At 39.3% G+C, this 19,361-nt stretch overlaps 1 protein-coding gene across 4 annotated transcripts in view; it reads left to right on the plus strand.

The window, feature by feature from the left end:
- nrxn3b (neurexin 3b) overlaps positions 1–12,025 on the plus strand; it is a 367,630-nt gene extending 355,605 nt beyond the window's left edge. For 2 of the 4 annotated variants that reach the window (XM_059356778.1, XM_059356779.1), the window contains one exon: positions 6,051–6,540. In XM_059356778.1, coding sequence (XP_059212761.1) covers positions 6,051–6,160 — 110 coding nt within the window. In that variant the 3' untranslated portion in view covers positions 6,161–6,540. Of the gene's footprint in view, positions 1–6,050; positions 6,541–9,128 lie in introns of those variants that run through there. The other 2 variants (XM_059356776.1, XM_059356777.1) reach the window with 2 other exon arrangements.
- The last annotated feature ends 7,336 nt before the right edge of the window (positions 12,026–19,361 follow it).

Here is a 19,361-nt window from a genome sequence, read left to right on the forward strand (position 1 = left end):
TGAGTGCCTACAAGTTGTTTTGAATCCTGTAATACATAATATTAGACTGGTTAAAGATAATTAGATTGTAATGAGCTCAGTCCTACAAGTCCTACTTGTACTAACCAGTGCTAACAATGCACACATGCAGAAAAATAGAGCAGACATGTTGACCTGTTATAGCAGAAAAAGCACAGATGTTGCAACATTAATGATGGCTTTGAGCTGTTTACTCTTGTGGTGTTGGTAAGCTGTGTCAGTGATACAGTATGCACAATCACTAGGGCCTGGAACTAAGTGGCAACCTCGGTGTCTGAAAAGTGAAACCAATGTTGAAGTGCCTTAAACCAGCATTCTTTGTGCTGACCAGCAGGGGGCGACTCTACTTGTCTGAGTCTATAAGAAAGTGATCCAACACATGATTTATTTAGTCAGTAAACATTTTCCAAATGTGTTTATGGTCTCAATTTCTAGTCTCAAGTCTTCTTCTAAAAACACACTCTAAACTGTCACTTCAAGGAGTGGGCTGTTCATTTACACCTTAGCTGATAACATATCATCCTTCTGGCTGCACTCACACTGGTTTAAAAAAAAAAAATCCACAAAACGGCAGTACACAAAGCAATGGGTGACGTCAGGGTGGGTGTGTCCACTTCTTTTATGGAGTCTGGAACACATAAATGGAATGGAGCCATAATTCTTGTTATTAGTTACACCTATGTTTTGTCCCACTACAATAGTTCAGTATGTCTGCCAGTGGCAGTATTAAGTACAGATAAGTGACAAAAAGGTTAGTACATGTACAATTTCTAATGTTTAAGGTTTTGTTAAGTGTAGGCAATGAAACTCTTACTTAAAGCTGCTCTAATGTATATTTCTTAAAATAATGAATGGGTGTATTATGAAAGGAATTGCTCATCTTGACAAAGCTATAGAGAATTATCACCACACTGCAGTTTCCTTCAGCTGTATGGGCCGTTTGGCCCCTTTAAGCTAATTGTTTTGGTCAGATAGGTCAGATTAGAGCTCCTTGCAGCATCATTTCAAAAGGGGCCAATTGAGGTGGTGCATGCATCTGGTAGGGATGCCTCCTGGACGCCTCCTGTTGGAGGATTTCTCATCACGTCCAGTTGGTAAGGCGCCCCAGCGCCGACCCAGAACATGCTGGAGAGATTATAGATCCTCTGGTTTGGAAACTCCGGTTCCCCAGGTAGAGGAGAGGGAGAGAAACATCTGGGATACTTTGCTTAGCCTTCTGCCCACGATACCCAGCCCCAGATAAGATGATGAAAATGGATGTAACATTTTGTTCACTCTCATCAGCAAATTCTTCAATAACTGAACTGCCTCCAAATGGCCAAAACATCAGGTTGGGGGATAAGGGAAGATGTTCATCAAAGTTAAAGAAAACCAACCTTGACTTTTGGGACACAGACTCCTGTGAATGCACATATTCTTTGTGCACCCATGCATCACAGCGCCCTGCACACCTTTACTTCTTGCTGCGCTATAAGAATGTTGCTACTGTCATAGTCACACAGGTAGGTTGTTCCAATCTGTCCAAACAAACGACACAATACTGTCACTTATTAGAGAAGACAGCCCCCTGCAAATCTCTGCAAACAGGGTGACTGTTGCACTCTGGGTGACAGTCAAATAGATTGCAAAAAACGTTATGTATTTAATAAAAGGGCCATAAATGGTCTTGCATGCTCCATTGCCCTATTAGCCTTTGATGAAGTGGAGCACAGATCTCACAGGTCTAACATATTTATAGATCCCACCTCATCTCTTTTGCCTTGGTTGGTAAAGTGGCTCAAATTGATGTTTAGAGTGGAAGCATGGGTGTTATGTTGTGTGATCTCTTCATTGCGGTATATTAAGAGCCCCGACATGTGTAGAATGAAGTATGATAGGGATGGATCACTGAGTTTCCTCGTGGCGTCGGCCATGGCTTCCGTCAAGCCCCATCGGGCCGGCTGTCACTTCAACGCAGGCCTCAGATCAGTTTAAAGGTTATTCAGCTGACACATGTCCACCGAGTGCAGAGGTGCAACCTAACGGCTGTACAGCAAATCGACCGGCTGACAGGGGCGAGTCGCCACGCCTGCTGGAGATGCCAATTTAATACGCCAGACTGCACCCAGCCACATGATGACAGATTAAGAGCTATCTGCCATGCGCCGTGGCTTCGGGATGCTCCTCTTTCAGCCAGAGGTAGTACATGCATACTTACAGTGCAGGCCTCTTTTAGGATGGAAACGGATTGTCCATCAGTGAGAAATTAGAGCTCTCTTGGCAGGGGTGTGCACAGGGAAGATAAGATGATTTAATGGCAGGGTAAAGGTACATGTTTCTAGAAAGCTCCATTGCACGGGACACCAATATAATCCCTGGCATGTCTCTTTAAGTGTGTCCACACTAACAATCTGTGTTTTGCTGGCTCTCTGGTAATCACCTCCCTACCTGTGGTGGGTAGAGGTGAATGAATCTGCTACAGCAGGTGTCTGGGCACAATGTGAGCAGCCACAATGAGATTTCAGGGCCCAAACCACTGACTCACCCACAATTTACAGCGACGAAATCCCATTGACTCAGTTCATCCATGGTTGGTGCTGTTGCAATGGCTTTCCGCTTTTATGGTGTAGCGTCTTCAAATCCCTGACACACCGTCGGGATTCATCTCCATTCGGAAGCCTCAGCAAACGCTGGATGGACACGGGGATCAGGCCAGGAGAGAGGAGAGAGGGAGTGGAGGGAAGTGAAGAGAAAGTGCTGCTCCAGAGATTTCTGCATCTGTAGGCTCCAAGCTGCTGAGGTAGTCAGTCAATCAGCCATTTAGAAATAACTGTATTTACTTAATTCCTCTTCAAAAGCCAGCATAGGCACGCCGCAGTCCTTTCTTACCGGGAATGATGAAAAGCAGGATGCGTGGAAAATTCATTTGTCTCATGCTCTCGTTTTGTGGTTTAAAAAGATAGGATCAGTGTTTCTCATTGATGCAGAGGCTAGTCAGTAGACACTGGCGCAAAGCAACACTTATTAATCTGAAGTCCTGACTTGTTTTTGCTTAAAAAGACAGAAAACAGAGAAAGTGGATGTAGGTCTAACGAAGTGGAGAATTATTTGCCAGGGAGGCAGAGGCTTAGAATAAAGTCCCATCCATCTTGACGAGTGCGGAAAACAAACGCAGTCTGGTTAAGCAAACCCATTAGAAAGCGCCGTGTTTGTCTGCTTCAGAAATGCAGCAAAATGTGCAACGCTGGTGCAAGAGCTTACACAGGATTAAAGTGTTTACCAAAACATCAAGGTCCTCTGCACTGACTTTACTGGAGACCCTTGACTGCAGAGGTTCCCCTCCCATCCCAGTGTTTTGTTGATATAGGGCAAAGCTAACAGTTGCCGAAAGCTGTTAGCCAAGAAGAATGGAGTGAAAGGATGCAAACAAGGCCAAGACAACAAGGGCAGAGTTGGATAAATAAAGCCTCGGATGAAATCACTTACTCTGGGCTGGTGTTGTTTATTTAACAAGGCTCTGTTAGTAGAATATTATCACAGCTGTGCAGTGTGAGCAGTAGCTGTTAGCTGAAGAGACACACTACAGTCATAGAGCAGAAAGTCATGTTATATCTTGTCAGACATTAGTGCATTCTGTTGAGCATGGTTGGACAAGCAGGACATTCACATTTAAGACGTCAGTGTTGATAAGAGACACTTAGTACCGTGTGACAGATGCCATATTTATTATATAATACTCCGTTTTCTGTAATGAATGAGGTTTCTCTAACCAGCCTGTAAACCTGTAGACAAATGTCCCCTCACATCTGTTTAAAGGCAGACTTACCAGGTTTATGAAATAGAAACGCCCACTCGGCTTTAACAAATAGGAGTGATGTAGTGCTAACATTAGCTGAATTAAAGTTAGCTTTGCTAGTTTTGGAAATCACATCAGAGAATTTGCTGCTGTGGACACCCTATAACACAAACAAACCAAACCAAACGAGGTGACAGTAAAGTTAGACCAGCCGCTGTTCTGCAAGGTAAAATTGCCCTTTGGTAGTCTGGTGGCTTTGAAGAAAGCACAGCTGACAGCTTCATGGCTGTCTGATGGCTTGGTAATGATGTGAAAATATTCTTAATATAGCGCAAACTTACACTGGTAATGATTGTTTAAGGCCATCCTTTTAACGGTGGCGAAAACAAGCTATGCTGCTACCCCCATCCACTCAGTATATAGCGCTTTCTTCAAAGCCACCAGACTCTTTTGACGAAAACAGTCTTTTTGCCTTTCAGAACACAACGGATGCCTCTGTACGTTACTTTGTTTGTGTTATTGTGTGACTCGGTGTCAGATCCAAACTAACATGGTGTCCACAACAGAACATATTGTTCTCTTTTAACCCAAAAGACTCATTTGACAAAAACGGTGTTTTTACATAATTACATATTTTAGTTCTAAAGTTATTGATCAACTCATGCTGTTAGTTAGTTTGTGTTATTGTGTGACTTTCGGTGTCAGATCCACAATAATGTTGCTCAGCTTCTGTGCTGGTACTCTGCTTATACAAACAAAGAATGTATAAACCACCATCAATGAAACAAACTGGCTATGGATAAGGAATATATTTAGTACCGTCTACCCCAGAAACCTACATTAGGTCACATGGGGAAAAAGTTTTTACTTGGAAACGTAGCATTTCAACCCTAAAACCCACAGACTTCTTTCAAAATGTGAATGTTTGGATTTGAACACATAAGTAACACTAGTGCGAAGCTACACAATGGTATAATAAAAACAAATAATATTGCCCTTTGAGTCATCAGAGGCACAAATAAAGCTGCCACCCTGTGCCCTCATGTGGAACTCCTTCCCAACACGCTGTTTATCTGTCAAACGAAGGCTGTTGGTTATGCACATAACGCAAAGCATCTAAACATTTGATAAAAAGCAACTCATTAATTATCACTCTATTCCCCCTGTTGATTAATTAGCGAATGCAGTGGGCCTAAATGCCACATAATGTTGGTTATATATCACCCATGGTGCACCTGCCTCCCCTGTTAACTGCTGATGAATGGTTTCATGCCTGATAAAGAAACAAATATCCCACAGCCCTTGGTGGCAGTGACCTTTTACTGACCTCTGACCCCCCTTCTTAAGCCCCTCCCCTACCTGTCCCATGGCTTGCTGTATTGTTATTGTATATTACTCTCCCTAAATGCAACTTACTTAAGCATGCATTAACCCAACTTCTTATAGTGGAACTAAAATCCAAAATAAAACCATGTCTGATTGACCTCTCTTTCTCTGACGTACATCCAGATTGCACGCCCTGTCCTGTGTTTTAAAATACTAACAAGAGAAATGTATTAGTAACTAATAATAAAGTCTTTATTATTAGTTAAACAAAGGTGGTGACACTTTGCCTATAAACTGTCCCCCTCCTCTTTGTCTGCCTCAGTGTGTGCTTTCTGGTTGTTCATCTTTGATAGTGTGAGAAATTTAATGCCTTTCTTTCTTGCTTGCTAATCTGTTTTATTTTTGTCTTCTTTTTATTTTTGTACATATATGTCAAAACACATATATGTGTATCTATGTTTCTTTTTCTGAAAATGTTCAAATTTTAACTGCTAATTTGCTAAGAATCACTACTGCCAATGTTTTGATGATTTCTTCCCTAATTAGAATGACGCTTCCTCTTTTCTCTATGAATTAATTTCACAAACAACAGGAGGTTTGTTTTTATGAGATTGGGTATCAAAACCACACAGCTGCATTTGGGATTTCAAAATTCATGTTGTCATAGAGAAAAAAGAGAAGACACCTCTAAAGTAGACCCTTACCACTATCTGTGAAAACTGTTTCTATGCTGATCTCCACTGTTATTTCATAGCTATCTCTGATTGAAATTTGGATTTAAATCAATAAATGAGTCGATTAATCTTTTTGTGCATGGCAAAGAAGTTGCAGCTTAGGGTTTGTAAAACTGTCAGTGTTGAGAGTGCTGTTCTCTTTTGTAGATGGGCATGTATATGCTCATTGTTTGTATATCCCCATCCCTTCCTTACAGCCAAAAGCTCTAATGCCGCCCGACCGCTTCGTGCCGCCTTTACATGGACATGGCAACTGATGTACACGTTCACCCCCATCTATGTCATTTCCTTCCTAGTATGTTCATAGGTCCCACCCCGTCTCACACCCTCTTCCTCCTAAACCCTTTACGTAGAGATTCTAAGATATGTACAGTCATCCATTTGTTCATTACTGAAGTTAAAGTCGAGCAAAAAAGAAAAGAAAAAGAGTCATCTAATCAGGCTGTAGATATTTATGAAGAGACTTATCTATTAAAGCAAGAATTATAGATATACAGTTTTCTTTTTATACAAAAATTAAATGACTATAGAACAAAAAAAAAAGATATCCTGAACAGAATGGTGAAGATTATTTTTCATGTCATGATGTGTGGATGTATGTGTTGTTGCCTCCCTGTACCATCCTGTCTAAAAAGAGAAATATATACTAACTAATCAGAAACTGCTAAAAAAGAAACTAACCTAACTTGTCCAAAGGCATTCTTACACAACTTTCTTTTGTAAATTTTTTTTTCTTCCTGCCAAAATCATGCGGGCAATTTGTTGATGTAAGTTGACAAAACTGATGGTATGCTTTCTTCCTTTGAAAACTGTTTTTTTTTTCCTTTTTTTTCGTAGGCTTTTATGATTTTCCGAGCTGACTTTGTTTTTACCTGTTTTTTCTACTTACTTCTTACTAATCCCTTTCTGGATAGCTCTATCTGTGGCTTTACTTTGTGAATGTTTTCTTTACGATGTTTGCTCTAACTCTGAACTCTTTTTGCAATGCCTTAATTATTATTTTCGGTTTTTCCTTAATTTCTGTTGTGTTCTTTTTTTCTTTATTGTTCCAAAAGGTTTGCATCTCTTTATAGTGCCCTGTTTGTGAGCCTTTGCAATGTACAAACAAGCCACTTTGGCAAGAGGATAAGCAGCTTCAATAGACATCTGAATGTTTCAAAGTCTTTGTAGTCGTCCAACAACGGGTTTAACAAGTAATCAAGTGTTCCCAAATGGATTTATTAAACACCTAGGTTCATAATATTACTCTAAAATAGAGAACAAAGCTGTTACAAGTGAGATTCTTCCATTAAACAGTAGAAACGAGCAAACATTCAGGTGTGATTGAACTGCCCGCTGACTTTGTGCCATCGTGGTGACTGTAGGGGTCAAAAGGCAAGAGGCTAGGGCCGATAAAGGGGGCCACTAGTTCTGTAGGACGCGTGAGTGCTGACTCTTTGCTGGCACAGTTTTCTTTGGTTCAGTGGTGGAATGTAACTAAGTGCATTTACTTAAGTACTTTATTTGAGTATAAAAACAATTCCAAAAAAGTTGGACTGCTTTGTTAATAATTAACAGAATTATGTTTTAGACAATGTCCCAACTTTTTTTGGAATTGGGGTTATACAATTTTACATACCTTACTTGAGTATTTCTATTTTATTCTACATTATGCTTTTGCTTTAATCAAATCAAATTATATTACTTACATTACTTACAATATTTACTTACATTACTTACATTATTTTAACAATTGGAGTTACTACTAAAAATGTAAATAACAGTTTATATGATATGAAACAGTACAATTGTAACTGCCCAGTGGTATTTAAGACTGGCTCCAGATTGACGAGCATTATTGCTCCTTAATGCATTTGTTGGTGATAAAATATAATAAAAAATAAATATGTTTATAAATAATATTAAAAAAAATAAAAATCTATAATACAACCCTGATTTCAAAAAAGTTGCTATGTTTTGTTAAATGTGAGTAAAACAAAATGTAATTTAGTAATCCTTTATGGCATATATTCCATTGAAAAATGACATGATAAACTTTTGTTTTTTGTAAATATACACTCTGATTCTAATTAATTTTGTTTTTTTATAAATAAATAAAAATGCAATGCTTCCCAACTTTTTTAGAATCAGGATTGTCAGTAAAATTTTGAATGGAGGACTTACCACAACCTGGATTCCCAAAAAGTTGGGATGCTTTGGGTAAAAAATATTCAAATTATTACAGAATTTATAGGATTCAGAGTGTATATTTCCAGAACTTAAGTTTATTACTTTGAACATTAAAAAGCTAATCTTAAACTATTTAATTCAGTTTTTATTTACCTTTTCCACATCGTCCCAGCTTTTGGGATCAGGGTCGTACGTTAACTTAAGTAAAGGGTCTGAGTTCTTCTTCCACCACTGCTTCTGTAGCATATAATTATAGACCCAGTCATGTTTTTAAGAGGCTCAGTGTAAAATGTTCTGAGACTTTGGGGTACTTCCGCTCCCTTTTTAGTTCTCTGTCATTTTCCACTTGTTAGTATTTGTTCTCCTGTGTAGGTCAGCGGGGTTAAGAAGCTCCTCTCTCAGCAGCGATATGAAACACCTTACAAACACTTTCTCATTTCAGACTTAGTTAACTTGCTTTCAGGCCCACTGGCTTGCACTTGAATTGCAAACAAATGCTAATAGCCTCTGCTTCTTTTTATCCACAGAGCGCATCTTTTGGTGCTCAGTTTTTGAACGGACTAAAAAGGATTTACACTTGAAGATAAATGAATCAAGCCTCTTAAAAGCCTGAACTAGTCATTTATGAGGAGAAATAGGCAGCGTTTTCACATGGAATTAAATAAAGGGCCTCAATTTGTGTGGCATTACTCTTAATTTACACTTTTTGTACGGTAAATTATAGATATACCATGACTAGTTTATAGCGCAGATGTAGTCCTGATAGAACGTGCAGGTTGTATAGGAGTGTATGTGGAGTCAGTTTACCGTGGCTCGCCCTTGTGCATCCCTCAAAGCCTTTTGATGCAATGTAACCTTTATTTATGGCTGTTGTTTTCTTTCAGTTTGGGTCTTGTTTGGTTCTGAGTTTCTTTGTTTTTGCACTGGTACAGTATTTTCCGTTCTTTCTTTCTTTATTTCTCTTCAGTTCCTTTCCTCCCTTTGTTGAGCTTTGCTTTATACGTTCTTTGGTTACTGGTTCTTTTGGTGTTTGGCTGCTTCTTGCTTCACTGCCAGGAGACTTTCTGCCCTCTGACTCGTCTTTTTTCTCTCTTTCACTTTTCCAGGAGGGGAGCTAGTCATCCCTGTGCTAGTCGAGGACCCCATAGACATCCCTTCTGTATCCACCCGTTCTCCCTTCATCCCCCTCCCCCCAACCCTCCGCCCCGTCCTCACCATTATTGAGACCACCAAAGAATCCTTGGCCATGGCCACTGAGGCGGGGGTACCTTGCTTGTCGGACCGAGGCAGCGATGATTGTGATGATGGTGATGGTGGTGATGATGGTGATGATGATGATGATGATGGCATGGTGATTTCGGGGTTTGGCTCTGGCGAAGCTTTCGACTCTAGCCTGCCCCCGACTGACGATGAAGATTTTTACACCACCTTCTCCCTGGTAACAGATAAGATCTTGACCACATCGGCTTATGAAGGCGGCTACAAAGCCCTCGCACCCAAGTGGGAGGCCAAGGACTTGAGGCCTAGCAAAGCCTCTGAGGCAGGTAGGACTACACCCACCTCGCCTCTGCCCGACCCCCGTGGCACGCCGCCGGCGGCGGTCCCCTCGGACACGCCACCCAAGCTGCCCGCCGGGAAAATGAACAACCGCGAGGTAAAACCCCCGCAGCCGGACATAGTCCTGCTGCCCCTGCCCACGTCCTTCGTTCTGGACGGCACCAAGCCACGGGGCCCCTTCATCACCTCGCCCATGCTGCGCACGGTGCCCGCCGCCTTGCCCACTGTGCCCGGCGTGGTGCGGCGAGTTCCCCCCGGCGCCTCAGAGGTGATCCGGGAATCCAGCAGTACCACGGGCATGGTGGTGGGCATTGTCTCAGCCGCCGCCCTCTGCATCCTCATCCTCCTCTACGCCATGTACAAGTACAGGAACAGGGACGAGGGTTCCTACCAGGTGGACGAGACGCGCAACTACATCAGCAACTCGGCGCAAACCAACGGCGCTGTGGTGAAGGATAAAACACCCAGCGGCAGCGCCAAAGGCAGCGCCAGTAGCAAGAGACCGAAAGACAAGGACAAGGAATATTATGTATAGAAATCAAGTCATTTCCCAACACATAGAAAAATAAACTGTTTGGAACACAGTTATAAACATTTTGACAGTACCATATTGGCAACTGTGATTTAAAAAGGATAAAAATCTCTTGAACTCAACACTTGCTGAGTCACTGAAACATTTACAAAAGAACTTTGGCTTATGGAAGCACACTTACTATTGTAAGCATTACAGAGAGACAATGCAGTACAACTTCACCGGGACTCAACGTGGATCTTTTTAGGGAGTCCCTGCTGGAGACATTTGGCAGTGTGAATAACATCACTCTTAACAATCCACGCCACCCCCCAAGTGACTGTCAGGAGGTGTGTGATCCTCGGAGCTCTAACGACCTTGTCCATTGTAACCCTGTAAAATACGATCACTGTCATTTCGGCCATTCTGAGCATGCATGTGAGGTGTATGTGACGTGGTGCTGGCATCTGTGTAAGTGAGGGACCTCAAGAAACTATGATTGTCGGGAAAGTTGGAAGTCAAAACATGATTTCGCATTTCAAACGGTTTCATTAAATGTAGCTTTCACGGATGCGATACAAGCTAAAGTATGTGTACTTACAGCTGTCGTTTTATTTCTACTTTTTTCTTTGTTTTTTTATTAATTTAATCATTTAGTAAGTAATTTATTTATTTATTGGATTTAGGTCCTTTTTTTTTTTTTGTTGAAGGATGATGTCCAGTCAGGGTTGACTTGGCAGTGCTCAGTGACCGCTCAGCAGGATGTGATACAGTAATGTATCTTAATATTTCTCTCTCCCTCCCTCACGTCTCAGCTAAGGATTGGATTGCTACGCATGGCGACCAAATTCTAGACAGTGTTCAAGCGTGTAAGAGTGGATCCACCAGGCAAAATGCACAAAACACTGTTATTTCTCTGAGTTTTAAATCTCTGATATCATTTTTATTTCTCTTTCTGTCCAGTTTTATGAGATGCTGTGGCAAAATGCATTATCAGTGTCCGGCGGAGATTTAAATGTTGCAATCTTTAAAAAAAAGAAAAAAGAAAAAACTCCAGGCTACAGATCAGTGTGAACAAGTGTGATTCTATCTGTTGTCACAGACGACTGTGTCAAAAACAGCAAATATGTTTACATATTTTATTACATCATAGCCGTTGTGCTTTGCAGGTCAATATTGTACAGAAAATTCTGTTGATTTTTTAAAAAAAAGAAACCTCTTCTTGTATAGACAGACCATTTGATTTGATTTTACTGCTGTAGCAACACGACACAGAAAATCATTTTTATTCCTTGCCAGGATCGCCTGGAGATAAAAAATGATGTGCACAGGAACATTTGTTTAGGCGGGGAGCAAATGTTGTTAGATTAGACGTCTTAGTCTCTCTGGATGGTGTTTCTCTTCAGTCGCATGAATATTTGACCAATGGAAGCTGTCAATCAAATAGAAAAACACCTCCCTCAGATCTTGTATTAGGGACTCCTCCTTATTCTCAAATTACTTTCATCATGTTATTTATTTTTTTATTGGAAATTTAAAAAACAGAACAAGAGAATAAAGACAGATTATGAAGGATTTGGAGATCTATTGCTAGCACCTTACTGATTTGGAGGTGTTTTATTTTTTTCTTCCTTTTTTTTTTTTTTAACTTAACGTCAATGTTCTCGTCTGCTCAACTTGTCTTTTTTTCTGTTATTGTGTAGCTTTCATGTCTCATTTTTATGACATTCTCTTCCAGCAATATGTTGTTTTTTATGTCATTATTTATTGCTGAAATTATTTGTTCTCATTTTCATGCAGAATCAGTCAGTGTGTATGTTCACTTTGATTTTTTGTGTTGGTACTTGGCTTTTTCGACCAGTTAATTATTATTGTCTTATGCTCCTTTGACTCCAAACAATTCCCAGAAATAAAAATAATGTTGTTCCCAAACTTTTTTGGATGTTACACTGCGGCTGGCTGTCACTCACTCATCCATGTTGTGGTGTAAAAAAGCAGGCGGAGGAGATGGAGATAGATAGATACCATCTACGCTGAGGACTGTTCAACCAACCACAATTTCTCATCCATTTGCTATCACTTCAATGATTTCCTTTTATGCCAAAAAGTGGTATCATTTCCATTCAAATGAAGTCCGGAGCCGAGCAGCTCAACACTATCATTTACCTATAGATGATTATGCAAATTCATACACTGTTCATCGATGCAACAAGAGAAAAAAGGACGGGTGGAGAAAACGGTTATTAGAGGGTCCAGAATCTTCACAACAGCAGAGGAATGGATTTGGGTTTCTTTAGAGCCAGGCCTTTATGAGAGCACACAGCCAAATGAGATTCTCCACAAGCATATGGCCGGGTTATGAGCTACTCAATGGCAGCAGCACCTGCTTTCCCAGCTCGTTTTTACACTGTCCATATTTCGTGCAAATGGGCCTTCACAGAGCTGGTCATTAACTTGCAATAGCCCATTGATGTAGGATATCAGAGAGGCGTGTGTGAGTATATCCAGCTCGCACAATGACTACATATTAACTCATTCATCCTGCCACAGGCAATGAGAACAAGAAGGCCAGCAGGGATTTGTTCCACTGAGGGACTGTTTTTTTTTTTACATTCTGAGGCAGACCCACATTTCAACATTCTTTTTTTTCTTCACCAAAACTGTGTGGAAATGTGTTCTGTATAAGTCAACACAATAAAAAGTTAATGTGTAAGAAAACAACATTCATTTTAGCAAGCAATGATATTCAATCCACACTTCAGTATATAAACCGCCCTACGACAAATACAGGGTCTAATCAATATTTTTACATTAACACATTTTAACATGATTACTGTGTGAAAGGGGTCGCTTGTATTGAAGCCACGGAGAATTATCACCCTGCAGTTCCACTCAGCTCTTCAGAGCATTTCAGTGTATTTTAGTTCATTTCAGTCACAGCAAGCAGCTATTTTTCAAGTCACTGTTGCACCAAAGGGCACAAAGATAAAGTGTGTGACTAGATTGTTAACACAGTGGAGCAACAGCAGCAACCTATGAACAGAGAAGCCAATGTTATAGTGCCTTAAACCTGCATTCTTCCTACTGACCAGCAGGGGGAGACTCCATTGGTTGCAAAATGTCGATGAGAAAATGACCCTACTTCTCACTTGATTTATTACCTGAGTAAACATAATCATAACAAGTTTATGGTCTCAATTGTAAGTTTTAAGTCTTCTTTAATACAGTATGTTTTTAATTTGTAAAATATGGTCCCATTTAGAGTAAAATAGTTGATAAAGCAGGGTATGCCTTGTAGCATAGCTGTTTTGTGATTTTTTTTTTGTCTGGTTTAAGTGTTGAACTTTGAATCTTTTAAAGTGTTACAATCGACCGAAACATTTACTTGAGTTCATCAAAGTTAATTGTGACATTTTTCATAAATTAGTCTTGTCCAGATTGAATGAGTAGTTTCTCAGGAACTCTACATTTCTATGGTGCAATATTTTTATTTGACAAAATAGATGTCAATGTGGGACATTCAGGTCTTGACTCCATTTTGATCAAATATGTAGTTTCTATGTTTTGCAGTTTCTAGGGCAGAAGATTGATATTATGCACTTTCATTTAAGATTTTTTAAAGTTGTGAGGAATGTGAGGAATGTGAAGCTGAGAAGAGGTTTGCCATCCCTGATTAGTGCCTTTCTAAGCTGACTGCCCTTTTTAAAATCACTCAATATTTATCTGCTCTTTTATGAATTGAGCCTGCAGTGCACTGCGCACCACAGATAGAACCTCTAAGTTTATCTCTCAACTTGTCAGAGCTGATTTGTGATCAGGAGCATCTGTCGTAGAGGATGAAGTTCATTCCCAACATCACCACTGGAATATGAATCTCAGTCTAATTGTGAGATGGTAGCCGTTGTAAAGAAAGAAAGCTGGTTAGCTGAAAAAAAATAATTAATCATTTTAAAATTATTTTTAAGGAAAATGCTGTGTGTGACATCCTGAAAATATAAATGGCCTTTTCCACGGTGCGGAGGGCAGGAATTAAAATAAAAGGCAAATTCTATGAGGCACTTAACAAGACAATAACATCAAGGGAACGCGGAAACAAAAACAAGTACCAGGGAAGGTAATTGCAGCATAAATCACCACGAAAGAAACAGAAAATACATAAAAAGCATTATAGTTTAGCCAAATATTTTCCCCAAAATTAACATTAGAATTATACTGAATTTGAGTCCCGGAATAAGAGCTGTATTAATAAAGAGAGGTCTACATTTAGCTCCTACTGGCACAAACCCTGAAACAGTGAGGTATTGCTGTTTTCACAGCCATTAGTCACTTTCAGATTTACACCAGCAGGGTGCCAGCAGAGGAAACGTATCCATTTGATATTCACAACCCATTTGCTTACACAGTTGTTGGCTGACAAAGTTTATTGATTGGATTTTATGTGTAGCAACTACTTTTCCTTTTAGTCAAATTAGTAGAAGTAGATTACATCAATCCCGCTGATGTCGGCTGGATAATTCATATCTTAATTGACAGAAAAACAATTTACATTTGCTAATGGCTTTTCCAAATGGATTTCTGTGTGTGTTTGACTGCATTAGCTCTGCCGTATAGGCTCTACGGAACGGCAGCGAGGGAGCAACTCAGCTCCCCCTTCATGCATTCAAAGGCTGACAGTTGACCTGTCATGAAATTTTACTTCAACTAATGAACTGGTTAATTCCACTTAAACGCTTTATTCCATGTTTTTCCTTTCAAATAAACAGCTGCTTTATAGGAGTGATGCATCAGTGATTACAAATCTGTTTTTGTTGCTTCCTACACCAAGCACTGGCAGGATGCTGTTTAAAAAAAAAAAAAAAAAGTCTGCAGCTGTAGCATTTTATGGCTCCCTGTGTATAGATTGTAGACATGCAGCTTTTATTTTTTTTATCCCGGTAAAGATTGAGGTGAGATGCTGTATCCTCCACGGAGCGAAGCAAAGCAGCTGTGAAGGTGATGGTGATCAGTCCTGACAGGTAAAATATGAGCCCGCTGACCTTAACTCCAGCCTTATGAAGGGCACACACACACTCAAATAAAACCGCGTGTGTGTGTGTGTGTGTGTACACACGCATGCACGCATCAGGCATGCACGTCAAAGTTCACACACCGAGAGAAAGAAATATCTTGCACATGTGTGGGTTTAGCATTCATATTCATATGTCACAGTGGGTGCACACAGTGATACATTAGCAGAATAGTCAGGTGTATATATGTGCACTTAATTCACTTTTGTGTGAGCCTGAAGGAAGCACACCTCCTCTTATTCTTCCGCTTCATCACTCAGCAGCCAAAGCTTTCAGTTAGCTCCTCAGCCCTAATTAACTGCCAAGATATGAATGCGCTAATCTGGGCTCTAAATCTTCAGTTCCACTGACAAAAGCTTTTACAGGCTGTCACAGCTGCATGATAAACAGCAGGGCTGCTTTCCCGCCCAGTGGACACAGTGCCATCTAGGGACCAGGTCTGGCAACTCAGCATTTCTACACTTGTGGGTTATTTATTATTGCCATGCATGCATAATGCATGTCGGCGCATGTGTGGTAAGAGCCTTTTCTTGTAGAAAACCTTCACAAACACCAAAGTCTGTCGTAATTTAGAGCAATTTGGTGAAGTGCATCTACTAGTTGTTAATTTAACTGACATTAGAGTGATATTAGCATAACTTTGAATGGATTATCATTGAAGTGGAACAAAATTTTAACATTTTTTCCCCCAGATGAGACTGGGCTGCAAAATCAAGGAGTGAATGAGAGCCTGAGCTGCACACCAAAACACTGCTGTATACTGTTCAACAGGCATGTGAGGATGAGTGCGTATGATGGTGGTGAAGTGTGCACATTTATACTGTATACCCGTCTCCATTTGTATGTGTCAGCCACTGATGTTCAAAACTCTGACTGAGTGTGTGTGAGTGTATCCACTACCTAGGGAGACAGGCCTTCTATCCAAGCTTGACAGTGTGATTGGATCCAGTGAGAATCCCAATGAAGCAATGAGTATCTCAGCGGCAGCTCGGCTCCCCGGGGCCCACGTTAAGCCCACAGGCCGGCCCCAGACTCTGCCTGTTCAGACCAGATGGAAAGTGAGGCTGGATGAGATCTGGGAGGCAAGTGAAGTTCAAACCGTTTCAGCTGCTGTGAAGGTGACTGCGGCAAAAGCAGCTGTAAAATATGATCTGATCATAAGTGATGATGGCAGATAATTGTTGAGGCTGTCTGACTGGGACTCTGTATGCTGCTCATATCAGACGTGCTGTGTTTGAATTCATAAAACTCAACCTGGGTTTGAGATGGTTTGGATACATTAAGTGATAAAGATCAAAAACAGAAAATTCAACCGATAAGTGACACATTTTTATCAAGATTGTTAAAAAAAAAACTTTTTTGGCCTTCTCATTTTTTTTAAAGTGCTTCAAAAGATCAGTGGTGCTGGTGAAGGTGACTCCCCTCATGATAACACAACAAATTCAATGCTGAATTTCACATGATGACTTTTGCCTCGAGCCAGCCACTCCTAAAAACTACCAACCAATCTTTTTTAACTATGTTGCTTGGTTATATAAAACTTTTCAAACATCCATTTGATTTATTTGGAAGGTTATTAGCTTGGTCTTGACAGGCAATACACAATTTATATTCATGCATAAAAAGAGAAATTATATAATCGGATAATAAAAAGTGATTTACTAAATGGTGTTGCACCATTTAAATATGCATGTCTTAAAGACTTTATTATGTATCAATCACTTGTTAACAGACATAGTGTGTAGTGCATAATGTGTAGTATATATGTACAGTATGAATAGAAAGTGTACTATGTGTGTAGAGTATAGAATGTGTGTACATTATGTATTGTATGTGTGTCATGTGCTCACATTCTTTTACATTGTAAAATAATAATAATAATAATAATAATAATAATATCATCATCATCATCAAAATGATTAAAGATACAAATACCAAAAGTCATAGCCAAGAAGAATAAGAATGAGAAAGAAATTTGTGTAAATGCTGACTGTAAAAAAATGTCATAATGCAGTTGGTCTAAAAATGAAAACAAAGAAAATGCATGTTGTTACATATAAATGTATAGTTTATTGTAACACCACTATATAAGTTTATTAAATATGCAAAAAACGGCATAGTGTGTCAAAACAATTCTAAAAAGTCATATTGTAGTTTGTCTAAAAATGACAAAAACACCATAGTTTAGTATGTTGATGAGTGTAATAGTAAAGTATGTACACAAATATATATATATATATATATATATATATATATATATATTAAATGCAATAATATTGTATGTAAAACAAAATGGCATAGCATACATATTATATCAAAAAAATTAAAAAATTAAAACATTTTAGTTAGTCCAAATAAAAAACACCATAGTATAATAATAATAATAATAATAATAATAATAATAATAATAATAATAATAGATATAATAGTATACTTATATAAACAACAACACCATATAACCCAGGAGCACTCAACAGCTATTTATCATAGTTTACCGTTGTCCTGGTCCGTATTCTTTAGTTAGATCTTAAAACAGATGAGCCCGTTATTGCAGGTGATTTCAATATTCACATGGATGTTGATAATGATAGCCTTAGTACTGCTTTTATCTCCTAATTAGATTTGATTGGCTTTAGTCAGAGAGTTCATAAACCTCTTACTGATAAACACTTTTAACCTCAACCTTGTTCTGACATACATGATTGAAATGTAATAGTTTTTCCACAGAATCCTGTTTTATCAGTCCATTATTTAAAAACCTTTAAACCCTGTTACTGGACTACACGCTAACAGGCAAGAGTTTCTACACTAGATGTCTATCTGATAGAGCTGTGCTTGCTGCATTCAAGGAAATGATTCCATCTGTATTTAATTCATTGTCATGTTCCAACTATGTTAACTTCAGTCCTTCCCAAACTGATAATCTGGTTGAGAGTGTTGCAGGCGAAGGACATTCGAGTCTACTGCCTCCTAAAAAAAAGAAAATAATAGAAAGTTAACTCCATGGAATAACCCCAAAACCTGAGAACTGAAGTACATTTCGTGAAAGCTTAAAATTAAATGGTGTCCCATTCATCTGGAAGAATCTCATTTAGCCTGGCAAGACAACTTAAAACATGTGAGAAAGCCCTCCATTATGCCAGAGCTGCCTATTTTTCAGTTTTGATAAAAGAAAATCAGAACAACCACAGGTTTCTCTTCAACACTGTAGCCAGGCTGACAGAGAGCCATGTATCCTATAGCCCTCACTGGTAATTATTTTATAAGCATCTCCAATGAGACAATTTTAACTATTAGAGATAAAATTCTCCACCTCCTGCCCTCAACTAGCACCGATTTATCTTTAAACCCAGGAAGCTTTGAAAAAGCTATAAACCTGATATTTAAACTACTTCTCTGATGTTTAGCAAGTCAATGATTTCTTCATCTAAGCTGTCAACTTGTCTCTTAGACCCCATCCCAGTAAGGCTGCTTAAAGAAGGACTTTTTCTCTTAGATACAATCAACCTGTCGTTATGAACAAGCTATGTGTCACAGTCCTTTAAAGTAGCTGTAATGAAACACCTTTTAAAAAGATTACTATTGGTCCCGGAGTTTTAGCAAACCACTGGCCAATATCTGACCTCCCCTTCCTCTAAGATCTTTGAGGAAGCGGTTGCCAATTTGCTGTGTGACTTTCTACATAGCAATAGTTTATATGAGGATTTTCAGTCTGGATTTAGAATCCATTATAGCACAGAAACAGCACTGGTAAAAATGACAAATGACCTTTTGATAGCTTTGGACAAAGGACTTGTTTTGTTTGATCTGAGTGCTGCATTTGATACCATTGACCATCACATCGTATGACAAAGACTGGAACATGTAATTGGCATTAGAGGAACTGCACCAAGCTGGTTTGAATCCTCTTCATCAGATTCATGTAAACAATGAATCATCCATCCATGCTGTAAGTCTTGGTGTCCCAGAAGGTTTTGTGCTTGGACCAATTATATTGAGATTATACATGCTCCATTTAGGAAAAATCACTAAAAAACATTCAATTTTAACTTTCATTGTTATGCTGATGACGCCCAATTATGTCAGTCAATCAAGCCGGATGAAACTGATCAGCAAGCTATACTTCATGTAAAGATGTAAAAAAAAAAAAAAAAAAAAAGTCAACTCTGAAGACTAAAGTTATTATGCTGGGGCCGAAAACCCCC

This window comes from Centropristis striata, chromosome 18, assembly GCF_030273125.1.
Source record: "Centropristis striata isolate RG_2023a ecotype Rhode Island chromosome 18, C.striata_1.0, whole genome shotgun sequence".
In the NCBI taxonomy this organism is placed as follows: Eukaryota; Metazoa; Chordata; class Actinopteri; order Perciformes; family Serranidae; genus Centropristis; species Centropristis striata.